Source organism: Sinocyclocheilus rhinocerous, unplaced genomic scaffold, assembly GCF_001515625.1.
Source record: "Sinocyclocheilus rhinocerous isolate Xijiao unplaced genomic scaffold, SAMN03320098_v1.1 scaffold510, whole genome shotgun sequence".
In the NCBI taxonomy this organism is placed as follows: Eukaryota; Metazoa; Chordata; class Actinopteri; order Cypriniformes; family Cyprinidae; genus Sinocyclocheilus; species Sinocyclocheilus rhinocerous.
Window position 1 is genome coordinate 415,111 of NW_015653008.1, and position 14,064 is coordinate 429,174.

The window sequence follows — 14,064 nt, forward strand, 5'->3', positions numbered from 1 at the left end:
TCCGGCCGGGATTTCTAAATCGCCCAAAATGTCCAGGTTTTGCTTTCTACAGTCGCCATTCATTGTGTGCGTTTTTGTTTTAGAGTCCTGCGAGGGACTGTTTTATTAATCCCGCTCCCGCTGAATTTCTGACCATTATCGCCCGCTCCCGTGATTTTTGTGTCCAGTCCCGCCCGCTCCAGCAACCATTCTAATATTGCATATAATTTTCGTGCATCAGGGAGCCTCCATCAATATGCAGAGTATTTAAATCTCATTTATATGAGCGCTCGCTGTTCACTTTAGATTTAGCGATCACACGCGTTCTGTGTAAAGGAAGATCAAATATTTGTTAATGAGCTCAGGATCTGTTGAGCAGCAAATCCTCCAGTTTCTTGTATTGAAACATTTTGCATTCTGTGATAAAACTGTGCTAGATGTTAAGTTTTGTGAAGAATGGCCACTGGTAGGAAGCTTTTTAGCTGTGTTTATGATCAATAAGCATAACAGTGACTGTAAATGTAAAATATGTATTTTAGGTATGGAAATTACATATTTTGAGTTTTGATATTTGGGATATGGTCATTGCGCTACTTTGGGCATTACTGTAACCAACCACACCCCAGCCCCACGCACCCACTGTCCTCTTTTTGGAAAACTAAAATATTGTCACCCTACTTTATGCATGAGCGCTATAATACGCCTGCCTATATATTAAAGGATGGTTTATATTATTATATTAATCAATTTAATATAATGTGCAACTAGTTGACTAGAAAAATCTTTAGTTGGGGGCAGGCCTACTCAGCATAAGGAAGTGCTCCATTTTTTAAATAAAATGCTATAATGAGATTACGGAAAGTGCGACAGCTGCAAATCACATCGCGATTTGATTTTTACTTTTTTTAATCCAGCAGCACAACATGAGATCTGGAGAAAGCCAGACCTGCCTGTGGCCATCCTGCCGGCTGTAGGGTCAGTGTCGCTGTTGACCGCTGCTGTACTGCTGATCCGACACTGCAGAAAGAAAGCCAAGAGCAACTCCAGTAACATCACACTCGACTAAACTTTTACGTTTTTGAAATGTCTCTTATGCTCATAAAGGCTACATCTATTTGATAAAAAAAATAAAGTAAAAATAGCAACATTAAAAAATATATTGTAAATATTTAAAAGTAGTTTTTTTATATTTTAAAATTTTAATTTTATTTCTATGGTGCTGAATTCTCAGCACCATTATGCCAGTCTTCAGTGTCACACGATCCTTAAGAAATCATTCTAATATGCTGATTTGGTGCTCAAGAAACATTTCGTATTATTATCAACATTGAAAAATGATTCAAAAGTTTGGGGCACATACATATAAAGAATTAATATTTTTATTCAGCAAGGATGCATTCAATTAATCTAGTGTGACAGTAACGACATTTAACAAAAATACTAAGCAGCAAAAACTTTGCAAAATTAACAATAAGAAATAAGAATTAATAACTGAGCACCAATAATAATTTATAATAACTGAGCACCAAATCAGCATATTAGACTGATTTCTGAAAGATCATGTGCCACTGAAGACTGGAGTAATGATGCTGAAAAATCAGCTTTACCATCACAGGAATAAATTACATTTTAAAATATATTCAAACAGTTCTTTTCAATTGTAATAATATTTCACAATATTACTGCTTTTACTGTGTTTTTTACCAAATAAATGGAGCCAAATAAAAAAATTCTCTCAACACTGAAAAACCTTATTTTTTCCAAAATTTTTACTGTTAGTATACATTTATTTTTGGATATATAAACTTCAAACATATTATAAAATATCAAACTCCTTTGAGAAGCAGAGGTAGATTATGAACTTGCCAAATTAATAAGTCTGCACATAACGCACACCGCAAATAGCCAAAAATTTGTTTTTTTTTGTTTTACAGATTTATTGTTTTACCATATTCACTAAATTCATACAGTTTCATCTAAGTTCAGATTACATTTTGGCACAGATAAAAGGAAACTCCTTTCCTCAAACTTTGATGCATGCTGAATTTTCCTTTTCCTCTGCAAACAATGCAACAATAGTTTTGGATTCATTCAACCTGCTAATTGTTACAGGCATTGTTAATTCTCTTCCTGTTTCTGTTATCAGTCCATCAAGCACGATTTCATCGGGAAGTTTCATTCCTGATCCAACACTCTAGGTGTTGAAATGTAATACAGTGAGCATCTTGTGCTCCAAAACAACAGCCAAACAAAAGCCATTTCAGAAGGTCTTGATTTAAATGGCTATTGTGGAAATACCACAAGCTTTCAGAAACCCAATATGCTGAAACTGGACTGACTACATGAATACAAAAGAAAAAAAAAAAAAAGTTTTCTAATGTTTGCCCTTGTCATTTTGCCTATAATGGCTGTATATAATTAAGTAGGTGTTGACTGAGCTCTAATATCCCGAGAAATCTCTCATGTGCCTTCCTGAGATGGTCTGTGATCATGGCTTTTAGTTTAGTCTCATTTAAGTCAATTTTCACCCCTTTTTAATATGCTGAAACTGGACTGACTACATGAATACAAAAGAAAAAAAAAATTTTTTTCCTAATGTTTGCCCTTGTCATTTTGCCTATAATGGCTGTATATAATTAAGTAGGTGTTGACTGAGCTCTAATATCCCGAGAAATCTCTCATGTGCCTTCCTGAGATGGTCTGTGATCATGGCTTTTAGTTTAGTCTCATTTAAGTCAATTTTCACCCCTTTTTGATAAGGATGCAGGAAGGGCGACAAAAACAATTATGCTTAGAAGTGCTCATAAAGTTGTGTAAATTGAATCAGACATTAATGTTATGGGCACTTCTAAGCACAATAGTTTTTGTCGCCCTTCCTGCATCCTTATCAAAAAGAAGTGAAAATGACTTTAAAAACAAGACTAAATTAGAAACCATGATCAAAGACCATCTCAGGAAGGCACATTTGATAAGACGTTCTTGGCATGTTTTATTTTGGTTCTTTTTGCAGTAGTCAGTCGTGTACAGTAAATCACACATCTGCTGGTGTTTATTCTTTTACTTTCACTGTTTCTCCATGTAGCCATTGTTAAATAAATGATTTTATATAGCAGATCCTGTGTAGTTTATAGTGATATTCATTTCAAACTTTCATTAAACAATTGTTCTACTGTTGGGTTGCTGCTTGGTAAATCCAATGAAAATCTGGATCCTGAAGTAAAACAGTGTGTTAAAAAAAAAAACATTTAAATGACTGATTAACAATTTTACTATTAGTATTTTACGGCTTTATTCAGAATTATTCATAAGTTAATATCAAAACTAAATTAAACAACAAAAAAGGAAATATAATGTAGATGAGGTTTTGTAGATTTTTGTCACAGTTAAACTAATTATAATGCTGTAGTATTTTGAATAAATTTTTCAGAGTAGTAAATAATTTTTAGTAAAAGTAAATTATTTCTATATTTTTCCCTTTTAATGATAATAATAATAATAATATTTATTACTCAAAATAATACAGCTTAATAATTAGTGTTAAAAACCACCTTCATCTACATTATACTATGTTGGTAAAGCTGGAGCACTAAATTTCACACTCCATCTACTGAACATATGTGAGGTATACAAGACAAATAACAGCAAGGAAATATATTAGAAAATGAAAAAAAAAAATTATATATCTCCACCATCAGTGTATATTAAACCATCAGTGAATGTCGAAAATATTACTGTTGCAAAATTATTCAGTCAAACGGGTTTTGGATGAGATACATTTTGACATGGTATGTGTCCAAAAAAGTTGATCTAATATCTCAGAACTCAGATCGTATCTGTCTCTTAAATGTGCTGACATCAGATCCTGCTCTTGTGATTAGCATAGCTGGGGAAGCCAAACTGTGAGATCATGATATTGGAGTAGCGGAGCGGCATGTTGCCGTAGATGTGTGTCAGCTTGTTGAGGCAGTAGGAGCGCTGCAGCATGTGCTCCGCTCTGTGCCACATGCCCAACACATGCATGCACCATGTATTTAAAAAGTTTCATGTCAACGTTACTTTGACTACACTTTCACATTAACCTGGAAAAGCTGCATTATTCCCAGTCTCACCTGTCGCCTCCACCTTTGTCTGGATCCTGAAGCTCAAAGCTGCCGTAGCTGTACACTCCGGATGCTGTGCTCACATGCTTACGAGGAACAAAACCCACGATCTGATCTGAGAATTGCTACAACAGAAATAAAAAAAAAGATAAGTTAAGGTCTGTGTCTCTGAAGAGAGTTTTTGAAAGAGCATTTAAAACTCAAGTAAAGCACAGATGAAGTTTCCTATTACCTTCCAGACAGAAAATGTAAAGCTGATATCAGGAACACTGACCAACGTGTCATCGTCTAGCATCAAAACAGCTGCCCAGATAAAAGACAGTGACGGTCAGTACAGTCTCACAGACAAGCACACAAACACAGCTGTAATGACATATAGGGATAGTTCCTGTATGACTTTCTTTCTTCTGTATAAAGTCAATGGTCATCAATAGTGTTTGGTAACCACCTTTCTTCAAAATAATCTTTTGTGTTCTGAAGATGAATGAACCTTTTGAAATCACATGAGGGTTAACGACAGAATTTTCATTTTAGACTGAACTGTCCCTTTAAAAGATCTCCGTTTTGTTTGTTGTTTCAAACCCATATGAAATACATAGTTTTTTGTCCTATCTATAAATGTCAAATATTTGAACCTTTTCCAAAAGTGACCATGATTTTGAGATCCATCTTTTCACACCAAGGAGAACTGAGAGACTCATAAGCAACTATTACAGAAGGTTCAAACGCTCACTGATGCTCCAGAAGGAAAAACCATGCATTCAAAAACCTTTGAATTTGAAGATCAGGGTAAATTTAACTTATTTTGTCTTCTGAGAAACATGTAACTATCTTCTGTAGCCTCTGAAGGGAAGTACTAAATGAAAAATATGATATTTAGGCAAAATAAGATAAATGTACACATCTCCATTCTGTTCAAAAGTTTTCACCCCCTGGCTAGAATGTGCAGGAGCTGGGGATTTTTCTGAAGAAAAGCAGGCAGTTGAACTGCTCAGGACCAACGCAAGACTCATGAACAACTATAACAAAACCGAAAAACAGTCGTGGATCATCCAGGAAATGACACGCAGTATTAAGATTCAAGGGTATGTAAACTTTTGAACGGGGTCATTTTTATTTTATATTTTTTCTTGTGGAGTATATATATATATATATATATATATTCTCATATTTTGTTAACATTATTAACATAATATTGAGCACAACCGTATTTCATATATTTTCAGAATGTGTCCAGTTTCATTTTATTTTTTTCCCTGAGCAAATTACAATGACCATCATACATTTTTTACCCACTAAAATGTCAGGCGTATTTAGAACAAGAACCATTGATGACATTAAAAGACTATACTTAAGATTCACAGTGCAGCCCTAAAATACGAATTGTAATTTTAAATACTTGCCAATCTTTGCCACTACCCTTCAAACCACTAGCTTTTACCCATTTGTCATCAATACGTTTTTAATCATTTAAAATATGATAAAATTTAGTAGGATCACTTTTTCCTTTTATATATTTTAAGAAGTGTTTTAATTAAAAAATATTGTGACATTTTATTTTCACAAAAGTTATTTGAAACCCTAAAGCAGACATTTAATATCCTTTTTACGTATATAAAATCACTTTTGTAAATTTGATGTGGACACCAAAATGGGACCTTTTATCTTTGACCCATTTACAGAAGTGCTGTTAATCAGCACTGTCCCTTTTAAATGAATAAAAAATACATAAAAAAAAAAATATGCACACTCGTGTGTGTTTTAATTGAGATTTTAAAAGATCATTTCTTTTCTTATGGCGTGCAATATGTCATCGGCCCTAAATGGAAAAAGGTGATTAGGTTAAGAAATCTTTGGGGCAATGATCTGACGAATCACCTCTCGTTCATGTGAGAATCACACACCCACCATCAGTCTTGATCTCGGGGTGCGGCTGCAGGCGATTGCGCATTCTGTTGAAGTGCTGTTAATCAGCACTGTCCCTTTTAAATGAATAAAAAATACATTTAAAAAAAAATATGTACACTCGTGTGTGTTTTAATTGAGATTTTAAAAGATAATTTCTTTTCTTATGGCGTACAATATGTCATCGGCCCTAAATGGAAAAAGGTGATTAGGTTAAGAAATCTTTGGGGCAATGATCTGACGAATCACCTCTCGTTCATGTGAGAATCACACACCCACCATCAGTCTTGATCTCGGGGTGCGGCTGCAGGCGATTGCGCATTCTGTTGACGCTCTGCTCTTTGAAGATGATGGGCACAGGGTGTGGGCCGAGGGCGTCCCACAGTTCCCTGGGCGGCGACTCGCTAGGGTTGTTCCACACTATGATGATGCACTGCAGGTGAGGCACAGCCTGATAATGGTTGAGGAGCTTGAGGAGAATATCAGTGCGGTTATAGGTTTGCATAATTATAGTAAAACTATCCTCGGGGTCCAGTAGAGTGAGTGAGTTGTTGGAGCTCTGACGGAGCTTGAGGAGAATGCTGCGGTCCTCATTATTAGGCAATAAGAAGGTCAGAGAGACTCCGGCCAGAAGCAGCAACAGTATAGAGGCGATGATGAAGTGTGTCCGCACACGGCCCAAAGACCTGCAGAAGCACCAACGAATCCTGATGAGGAGAAGACAAGAGGTTTAAAGAGATGGCTTACTCACTTTCATGGTCCTGCAAACCTGCAGGATTTTCTTTCTTCACTAGAACAAAAAAACATATTTTTGCTGAATATACACACATACACAGCTCAAATAAATAAATAAACAAAAAACAAAAAAGGGAACACTTATTCATCACAATATAACACCAATTCAAATAAACCTCAGGGACTTTAATCTGTCCAATTAGGAGACATACGTGATTGTGAATCAGTTTCATCGGTTACTGCATTTGCAGAATTATCAATGTCTGGATTCATTGGTGGAATTTATTAAAGGGTACATATATAACTGATTGCACTCTCACACAATTTCACTGTGACCATTTCTTTCAAACGTTCCAGAAGCATTAAAAGTTGTTGTTTAATAGCCCAAATAAAAAGTTCCATATCGAGCAAACACACCAAACAAAGAGTGATGTGCCAATACATGCATGATAAGAGTTTGACGTACTTAAATTATTGTGTGACTCGTAAACATTCTGATTAATGCTTGAAGGCTGGAAGACTAGCAAGCACTCCACGCGACGATTTAACGCACGCATTTAGAAAATAATCTCACTAGATCTGTCATGACAAACACGTATGAGTACATTTACATTCTGAAACAAGACAAAGCAACAAGTACCTCATATTCCCATTTTATGAGATCCCAGAAGGAAGTTTACTTTCCCGCGCAGGCGCACTGAGCCTCTTATAGTGAACAGCTGTGAGTCGGTTCGTTGTAAAGAACCGGTTCAAAACGCGATTCCAAAGATTGATGGTGGAGAAATATATAGCTTTTATTTACTATTTCGACACGTTTTTTAATTAATAATTGTGTTTATTGTCGGTTCACTGATTCAGAGAGTCAACAATGTCCGAATGATCCCCTTCTGTCCGTTTCGTGGCAAAGTTAAACCAGTTCACTAAAAAGATTCGACTCAAAAGAACGATTCGTTAACGTCGCTAATTGCTTTAAAGCGGAGAAAAGTTTGGTACTGGTAGATCCTTTGAGGTCGTTTTAATGTATCCCCATTTTATCCGCAACTTCACGATATTACAGAAACGCCTGCGTTCTGTCCTGTAGAGAGCGGTAGTGAGCCAGCGACCGAGCTGCATCACTGAAACGGCAAAATTACGCTATATTGATGTGCGCATGCCCAGTAGCCGCAGCTGTATGATCCCTTCTAGCCTTAACCGTTTTCGTCACCGATTAACGTTACACCTCGAGTCGTTTTGTGTCATGTAATAAGCGTCTCCAGAAGAGCTCTTGAGCTGCAGACTGCAATATGGTGACAGTTCCCAGCAGCTGCCCTACTGTACCGCTGTCCAATGGACGCAACATTCCCATTCTGGGTTTAGGTGAGAACAAGCTCATTCCTGACATTCGCATGCAACAACTAAGTGTTTCTACTCATTGCTTGTCACGGCAGTGTTTGGTAATATTTCCATGCTTCTAGGTTTTTGTTAGTGACACCGAAATTGGTAACATACAAGCATTACTGTTCAATTTTAGCAGTGTTAAATCTCTTTGTTGTCACTACAGTTATACACTGTGTAACAGTTACTGTCTTTTAACTACTGTCCTCTCTTGTTCCACAGGAACATCTCATGTTGGAGGTTACAGTCATGAAGCAGTGTGCTGTGCTCTACAGGAGTGTGGCATAAGGCATATAGACACAGCCAAGCGTTATGGTTGTGAAGAGGCTTTGGGGAAAGCTCTGGTTGATAGTGGAGTACCACGAGAGAAGCTCTGGCTCACCACGCTCACCACCCCTGGAGATTACGGCTACCAGAGCACCAAACAAGCCTGCCGGGACTCGTGTGCCAGGCTGGCCAGGCTGGATTTAGGTAAATGTGTGACATGCTCAGAAAGTGCCACACGGACCTCAAATGATAGATTACTTTGTAAACAGCTCTGAATCACTGGCCGGACTGCATGGTTCCAGGCGTCGCCAGTCGTGAGGTTCGAGCAGAGACATGGAGAGCTCTGGAGGAGCTTTATGATGAAGGTTCATGCTCTTTTAGGTTCATTCTTCAATTTAGAAATGATAGTTTGTAGGTAACGACCCCTTCTCCTTTGTTGCAGGTTTGTGTCGTGCCATTGGAGTGAGTAACTTTCTCATACACCACTTAGACGAGTTAAAGGATCGTGCTGGAATTGTGCCTCATGTTAACCAGGTATGGCAAAATGGTTGAGAATAATTATTTTAGAGAACAGGAATTACTATTATCTACTTGCTTACTAGCATGTTGGCTGTTTATCAGTACTTTTTCTTATTCTGCATGAACATATTCTAGATCCCTTACAACTACTACCAATAAGCAGCAAATTAGGAGTTTGAGAGAGAACTTTGTTAATAGTGAATGTGTTCCCTAATCTAAAGTGTTAACGAAATTTAAAAAAGAAATTACATCAAGAAAAAATCAAGAAATGTAGACATTTTATTTCTATAAAACATATGCAATAAAAAAATACAATAATCTCAAAGATGCCTAAAATAACTGAACTTCATTTAAACTTTGGTCATAAACGGTTATGTAGAATTATGCAGGTTTCAATGTAATGATGATCTTTATTCGCTGTGATAAAACCAAAACAATACATTTATTTTCTACACTCCGTAAAATCATTCATAAACTTTTGTACATTTTATTTTTCAATGCCATTTCTACAAATAAAGCAGTTATTTTTTTAGTCCAAATTAAACAATTATTAATTAAAAAATATTGTGACATTTTATTTTCACAAAAGTTATTTGAAACCCTAAAGCAGACATTTAATATCCTTTTTACGTATATAAAATCACTTTTGTAAATTTGATGTGGACACCAAAATGGGACCTTTTATCTTTGACCCATTTACAGAAGTGCTGTTAATCAGCACTGTCCCTTTTAAATGAATAAAAAATACATAAAAAAAAAAATATGCACACTCGTGTGGGTTTTAATTGAGATTTTAAAAGATAATTTCTTTTCTTATGGCGTACAATATGTCATCGGCCCTAAATGGAAAAAGGTGATTAGGTTAAGAAATCTTTGGGGCAATGATCTGACGAATCACCTCTCGTTCATGTGAGAATCACACACCCACCATCAGTCTTGATCTCGGGGTGCGGCTGCAGGCGATTGCGCATTCTGTTGATGCTCTGCTCTTTGAAGATGATGGGCACAGGGTGTGGGCCGAGGGCGTCCCACAGTTCCCTGGGCGGCGACTCGCTAGGGTTGTTCCACACTATGATGATGCACTGCAGGTGAGGCACAGCCTGATAATGGTTGAGGAGCTTGAGGAGAATATCAGTGCGGTTATAGGTTTGCATAATTATAGTAAAACTATCCTCGGGGTCCAGTAGAGTGAGTGAGTTGTTGGAGCTCTGACGGAGCTTGAGGAGAATGCTGCGGTCCTCATTATTAGGCAATAAGAAGGTCAGAGAGACTCCGGCCAGAAGCAGCAACAGTATAGAGGCGATGATGAAGTGTGTCCGCACACGGCCCAAAGACCTGCAGAAGCACCAACGAATCCTGATGAGGAGAAGACAAGAGGTTTAAAGAGATGGCTTACTCACTTTCATGGTCCTGCAAACCTGCAGGATTTTCTTTCTTCACTAGAACAAAAAAACATATTTTTGCTGAATATACACACATACACAGCTCAAATAAATAAATAAACAAAAAACAAAAAAGGGAACACTTATTCATCACAATATAACACCAATTCAAATAAACCTCAGGGACTTTAATCTGTCCAATTAGGAGACATACGTGATTGTGAATCAGTTTCATCGGTTACTGCATTTGCAGAATTATCAATGTCTGGATTCATTGGTGGAATTTATTAAAGGGTACATATATAACTGATTGCACTCTCACACAATTTCACTGTGACCATTTCTTTCAAACGTTCCAGAAGCATTAAAAGTTGTTGTTTAATAGCCCAAATAAAAAGTTCCATATCGAGCAAACACACCAAACAAAGAGTGATGTGCCAATACATGCATGATAAGAGTTTGACGTACTTAAATTATTGTGTGACTCGTAAACATTCTGATTAATGCTTGAAGGCTGGAAGACTAGCAAGCACTCCACGCGACGATTTAACGCACGCATTTAGAAAATAATCTCACTAGATCTGTCATGACAAACACGTATGAGTACATTTACATTCTGAAACAAGACAAAGCAACAAGTACCTCATATTCCCATTTTATGAGATCCCAGAAGGAAGTTTACTTTCCCGCGCAGGCGCACTGAGCCTCTTATAGTGAACAGCTGTGAGTCGGTTCGTTGTAAAGAACCGGTTCAAAACGCGATTCCAAAGATTGATGGTGGAGAAATATATAGCTTTTATTTACTATTTCGACACGTTTTTTAATTAATAATTGTGTTTATTGTCGGTTCACTGATTCAGAGAGTCAACAATGTCCGAATGATCCCCTTCTGTCCGTTTCGTGGCAAAGTTAAACCAGTTCACTAAAAAGATTCGACTCAAAAGAACGATTCGTTAACGTCGCTAATTGCTTTAAAGCGGAGAAAAGTTTGGTACTGGTAGATCCTTTGAGGTCGTTTTAATGTATCCCCATTTTATCCGCAACTTCACGATATTACAGAAACGCCTGCGTTCTGTCCTGTAGAGAGCGGTAGTGAGCCAGCGACCGAGCTGCATCACTGAAACGGCAAAATTACGCTATATTGATGTGCGCATGCCCAGTAGCCGCAGCTGTATGATCCCTTCTAGCCTTAACCGTTTTCGTCACCGATTAACGTTACACCTCGAGTCGTTTTGTGTCATGTAATAAGCGTCTCCAGAAGAGCTCTTGAGCTGCAGACTGCAATATGGTGACAGTTCCCAGCAGCTGCCCTACTGTACCGCTGTCCAATGGACGCAACATTCCCATTCTGGGTTTAGGTGAGAACAAGCTCATTCCTGACATTCGCATGCAACAACTAAGTGTTTCTACTCATTGCTTGTCACGGCAGTGTTTGGTAATATTTCCATGCTTCTAGGTTTTTGTTAGTGACACCGAAATTGGTAACATACAAGCATTACTGTTCAATTTTAGCAGTGTTAAATCTCTTTGTTGTCACTACAGTTATACACTGTGTAACAGTTACTGTCTTTTAACTACTGTCCTCTCTTGTTCCACAGGAACATCTCATGTTGGAGGTTACAGTCATGAAGCAGTGTGCTGTGCTCTACAGGAGTGTGGCATAAGGCATATAGACACAGCCAAGCGTTATGGTTGTGAAGAGGCTTTGGGGAAAGCTCTGGTTGATAGTGGAGTACCACGAGAGAAGCTCTGGCTCACCACCAAACTATGGCCTGGAGATTACGGCTACCAGAGCACCAAACAAGCCTGCCGGGACTCGTGTGCCAGGCTGGGGGTGGATTATTTAGGTAAATGTGTGACTTGTTTAGTCAAAGGTACAGTTTTATGGCTCGAAAAGTGCCAGATTTCTTTGTAAACAGCCCTTTGAATCAACTTCTTTCCACAGACCTTTATCTGATGCACTGGCCGGACTGCATGGTTCCAGGCGTCTCCAGTCGTGAGGTTCGAGCAGAGACATGGAGAGCTCTGGAGGAGCTTTATGATGAAGGTTCATGCTCTTTTAGGTTCATTCTTCAATTTAGAAATGATAGTTTGTAGGTAACGACCCCTTCTCCTTTGTTGCAGGTTTGTGTCGTGCCATTGGAGTGAGTAACTTTCTCATACACCACTTAGACGAGTTAAAGGATCGTGCTGGAATTGTGCCTCATGTTAACCAGGTATGGCAAAATGGTTGAGAATAATTATTTTAGAGAACAGGAATTACTATTATCTACTTGCTTACTAGCATGTTGGCTGTTTATCAGTACTTTTTCTTATTCTGCATGAACATATTCTAGATCCCTTACAACTACTACCAATAAGCAGCAAATTAGGAGTTTGAGAGAGAACTTTGTTAATAGTGAATGTGTTCCCTAATCTAAAGTGTTAACGAAATTTAAAAAAGAAATTACATCAAGAAAAAATCAAGAAATGTAGACATTTTATTTCTATAAAACATATGCAATAAAAAAATACAATAATCTCAAAGATGCCTAAAATAACTGAACTTCATTTAAACTTTGGTCATAAACGGTTATGTAGAATTATGCAGGTTTCAATGTAATGATGATCTTTATTCGCTGTGATAAAACCAAAACAATACATTTATTTTCTACACTCCGTAAAATCATTCATAAACTTTTGTACATTTTATTTTTCAATGCCATTTCTACAAATAAAGCAGTTATTTTTTTAGTCCAAATTAAACAATTACAGAAAAGAAGGGTATATATAAATGAAAACTTGTCACTGTGTTTGATTTACTTGCAGGTGGAGTTTCATCCCTTCCAGCAGCCACTGGAGCTGGTTGAATATTGCCGGAAGGAGAATATCGTTTTTGAAGGCTACTGTCCTTTGGCCAAAGGTCAAGCTCTCACTCATCCATCAGTCATGGAGCTCGCCCAGAAATACGGCCACAGCGCGTCACAAATATGCATACGCTGGAGTATCCAGGTACAGTTTGCATTTCGGTAGCTCGTCACCAGTTGTTGATATGGATAGTTCACCCAAAAATGAAAATCAACTACTCACCCTCAAGCTGTAAATGTTAAATGCCTGTTTCCTATTAACTTAAGATCTATTACTCTTCATATGAAAGTATGCTGAAAGCGGGTTATGAGTCACTGTATAGTTTCGTAATATTTGTGAAGCATCCTGTCTGTTACGCATTACAGTAATGCAATGATCATCTTCCAACTGTGAGTTTTGCTCTTGATATATTTTTGTCAAGCAAGTATAAATCAGAAGCAGCAGTTATGTTACTCATTTATTTTAGTTGTACATTTAATTTCAGCACGGAGTTGTCACAATTCCAAAGTCCACCAAACCAGAAAGGGTCCATGAAAACTGCCAAGTAAGTTTGTATCTCGATCTTAAAGCTGCAATTTTTATGCAAAAGAAAATAACGTATAAAAAATGTTATACAAAATTATAATATCAAACCTTACTGTAATTAGCTGAACAGTGCAATTTATATATATATATATATATATATATATATTGCAACATTTACAACTAATTATTTTCCCCACTTACTAAACCACATCCACAGAAGTAAAATAAAATGTAATAATAATATAAATGTTTGTACCAATTTACAGAGGCTGAGCTATGGTCTACTAAGTTGATAATTATTTTATTCTTAGTTCTCGTAAAGGGTTAGTTCACCCAAAAATGAAAATTCTGTCATTAATTACTCACCCTCATGTCGTTTCAAACCCGTAAGACCTTCATTCATCTTCGGAACACAAATTAAGATATTTTTG

The 14,064-nt window shown here is 37.2% G+C and overlaps 4 protein-coding genes across 5 annotated transcripts in view; 2 read left to right on the forward strand and 2 right to left on the reverse strand.

Moving 5' to 3' along the window:
• The window catches only part of LOC107715496 (vascular cell adhesion protein 1-like), a 17,391-nt gene extending 16,346 nt beyond the window's left edge, over nt 1-1,045 (forward strand). Inside the window, exon 4 of the mRNA XM_016521651.1 lies at nt 897-1,045. Coding sequence (XP_016377137.1) covers nt 897-1,045 — 149 coding nt within the window. The remainder of the gene's footprint in view (nt 1-896) is intronic.
• A 2,413-nt stretch (nt 1,046-3,458) lies between these two features.
• On the reverse strand, nt 3,459-7,445 carry LOC107715497 (exostosin-like 2). The gene is made up of 5 exons (XM_016521652.1): nt 7,360-7,445; nt 6,264-6,691; nt 4,312-4,382; nt 4,089-4,204; nt 3,459-3,994 (listed from the first exon to the last, which is right to left on the reverse strand). Exons 1-5 carry the CDS (start codon nt 7,362-7,364, stop codon nt 3,835-3,837), a joined length of 780 nt encoding a protein of 259 aa, XP_016377138.1. The 5' UTR covers nt 7,365-7,445; the 3' UTR covers nt 3,459-3,834.
• A 2,212-nt stretch (nt 7,446-9,657) lies between these two features.
• LOC107715517 (exostosin-like 2) lies at nt 9,658-10,981 on the reverse strand. The gene is made up of 3 exons (XM_016521669.1): nt 10,904-10,981; nt 9,808-10,235; nt 9,658-9,718 (listed from the first exon to the last, which is right to left on the reverse strand). Exons 1-3 carry the CDS (start codon nt 10,906-10,908, stop codon nt 9,693-9,695), a joined length of 459 nt encoding a protein of 152 aa, XP_016377155.1. The 5' UTR covers nt 10,909-10,981; the 3' UTR covers nt 9,658-9,692.
• An 84-nt stretch (nt 10,982-11,065) lies between these two features.
• LOC107715516 (uncharacterized oxidoreductase ZK1290.5) overlaps nt 11,066-14,064 on the forward strand; it is a 5,584-nt gene continuing 2,585 nt past the window's right edge. For both annotated transcript variants that reach the window (XM_016521667.1, XM_016521668.1), the window contains exons 1-6: nt 11,066-11,619; nt 11,860-12,108; nt 12,207-12,308; nt 12,386-12,477; nt 13,070-13,252; nt 13,593-13,652. In XM_016521667.1, the coding sequence (XP_016377153.1) occupies nt 11,547-11,619; nt 11,860-12,108; nt 12,207-12,308; nt 12,386-12,477; nt 13,070-13,252; nt 13,593-13,652 (759 nt within the window). In that variant the 5' untranslated portion in view covers nt 11,066-11,546. The remainder of the gene's footprint in view (nt 11,620-11,859; nt 12,109-12,206; nt 12,309-12,385; nt 12,478-13,069; nt 13,253-13,592; nt 13,653-14,064) is intronic.

Coding starts and splice junctions, on each gene's coding strand:
- LOC107715517 (XM_016521669.1), bottom strand. Junction 9,719..9,807: donor CCCCGAGATCAAGACTGATG/GTGGGTGTGTGA, acceptor TTTTCCATTTAG/GGCCGATGACATATTGTACG.
- LOC107715497 (XM_016521652.1), bottom strand. Junction 4,383..6,263: donor CCCCGAGATCAAGACTGATG/GTGGGTGTGTGA, acceptor TTATCTGGGCAG/CTGTTTTGATGCTAGACGAT. Junction 4,205..4,311: donor TTACATTTTCTGTCTGGAAG/GTAATAGGAAAC, acceptor TTTCTGTTGTAG/CAATTCTCAGATCAGATCGT.